This window comes from Colobus angolensis, unplaced genomic scaffold, assembly GCF_000951035.1.
Source record: "Colobus angolensis palliatus isolate OR3802 unplaced genomic scaffold, Cang.pa_1.0 Scaffold500, whole genome shotgun sequence".
Classification (NCBI taxonomy): domain Eukaryota; kingdom Metazoa; phylum Chordata; class Mammalia; order Primates; family Cercopithecidae; genus Colobus; species Colobus angolensis.
Window position 1 is genome coordinate 41,690 of NW_012118489.1, and position 1,123 is coordinate 42,812.

At 50.7% G+C, this 1,123-nt stretch overlaps 1 protein-coding gene across 1 annotated transcript in view; it reads left to right on the forward strand.

Annotated features, from left to right (window-relative positions):
* Window positions 1–412: 412 nt before the first annotated feature.
* LOC105524683 (mucin-12-like) overlaps window positions 413–1,123 on the forward strand; it is a 17,205-nt gene continuing 16,494 nt past the window's right edge. The window contains exon 1 of the mRNA XM_011960044.1: window positions 413–866. Within this exon, the coding sequence (XP_011815434.1) occupies window positions 413–866 (454 nt within the window). The remainder of the gene's footprint in view (window positions 867–1,123) is intronic.

Below are 1,123 nucleotides of genomic sequence, written 5' to 3' on the forward strand. Positions count from 1 at the left end.
CTTCCCTCACAGTGCCACAAGCTCAGGCATCATTGAAACATCTAAACACGTCCACAACAGCACTGGCTCAACACACACAGCACTGTCCCCTGCCAGTTCCACAAGCGCTGGCCTTCAGGAAGAATCTACAACTTTCCAGAGCCAGCCAAGCTCAAATGACACAACACCTTCACATCCTAGCACCACATCAGCCCCTGTTGAAGTATCTACAACCTACCACAGCAGACAGACCTCAAATACAACAACACAATTTTCTGCCAGCTCAAAAACCTTGGACCATGTTCAGAAATCAAAAAAAGTCCACAGCAGCTCAGATGGAACTGGAAAAACACTCTTACCTACCCGCTCTACAACCTCAGTTCTTGGAGAATACACAGTATCACTCATCAGTTCAGGCTCAACGGAAACAGCAATGTTAAGTGTCAGTACCACAACACCAGGCCTCAGTAAGAAACCTACCACCATCTACAGTAGCCCCAGAGCAGCAGACACAACACTTTCCCCTGGCAGCAACACAAGCTCAGGCATCAGGGAAGAACTCACCACGTCCCACAGCCGACCAGGCTCAATGCACACAACACTGTTACCTGCCAGCGCTACAACTTCAGGGCTCAGGGATAAGCCTACAACCACCCCTAGCATGCCAGACTCACAGCACACAACGCTGTTACCTGCCAGCGCTACAACTTCAGGGCTCAGGGATAAGCCTACAACCACCCCTAGCATGCCAGACTCACAGCACACAACGCTGTTACCGGCCAGCATCACAACGTCAGGCCTCAGTGAAAAATCAACAACTACCCACAGAAGCCCAGGCTCAACAGAGACAAAACTTTTCCCTGAGAGCACCACAACCTCAGGACACAGTGAAGAATTAACAACTTCCAACAGCAGCCCAACTCACAAAACCCTGTCACCTCCTAGACCCACATCTGCCCAGGTTAAAGAATCTTCAAGTTACCACAGGAGCCTGGGCATTCCGGCAACAATGTACTTGCCTGACATCTCCACAACCTCAGGCCAAAGTCAGGAATCAACAGCATCCCACAGCAGCCCAGACGCAATGGAAACCACGTTCCTACCCACGCCCACCACGGTCTCAGTTCTTGTTGGAGAATCTACA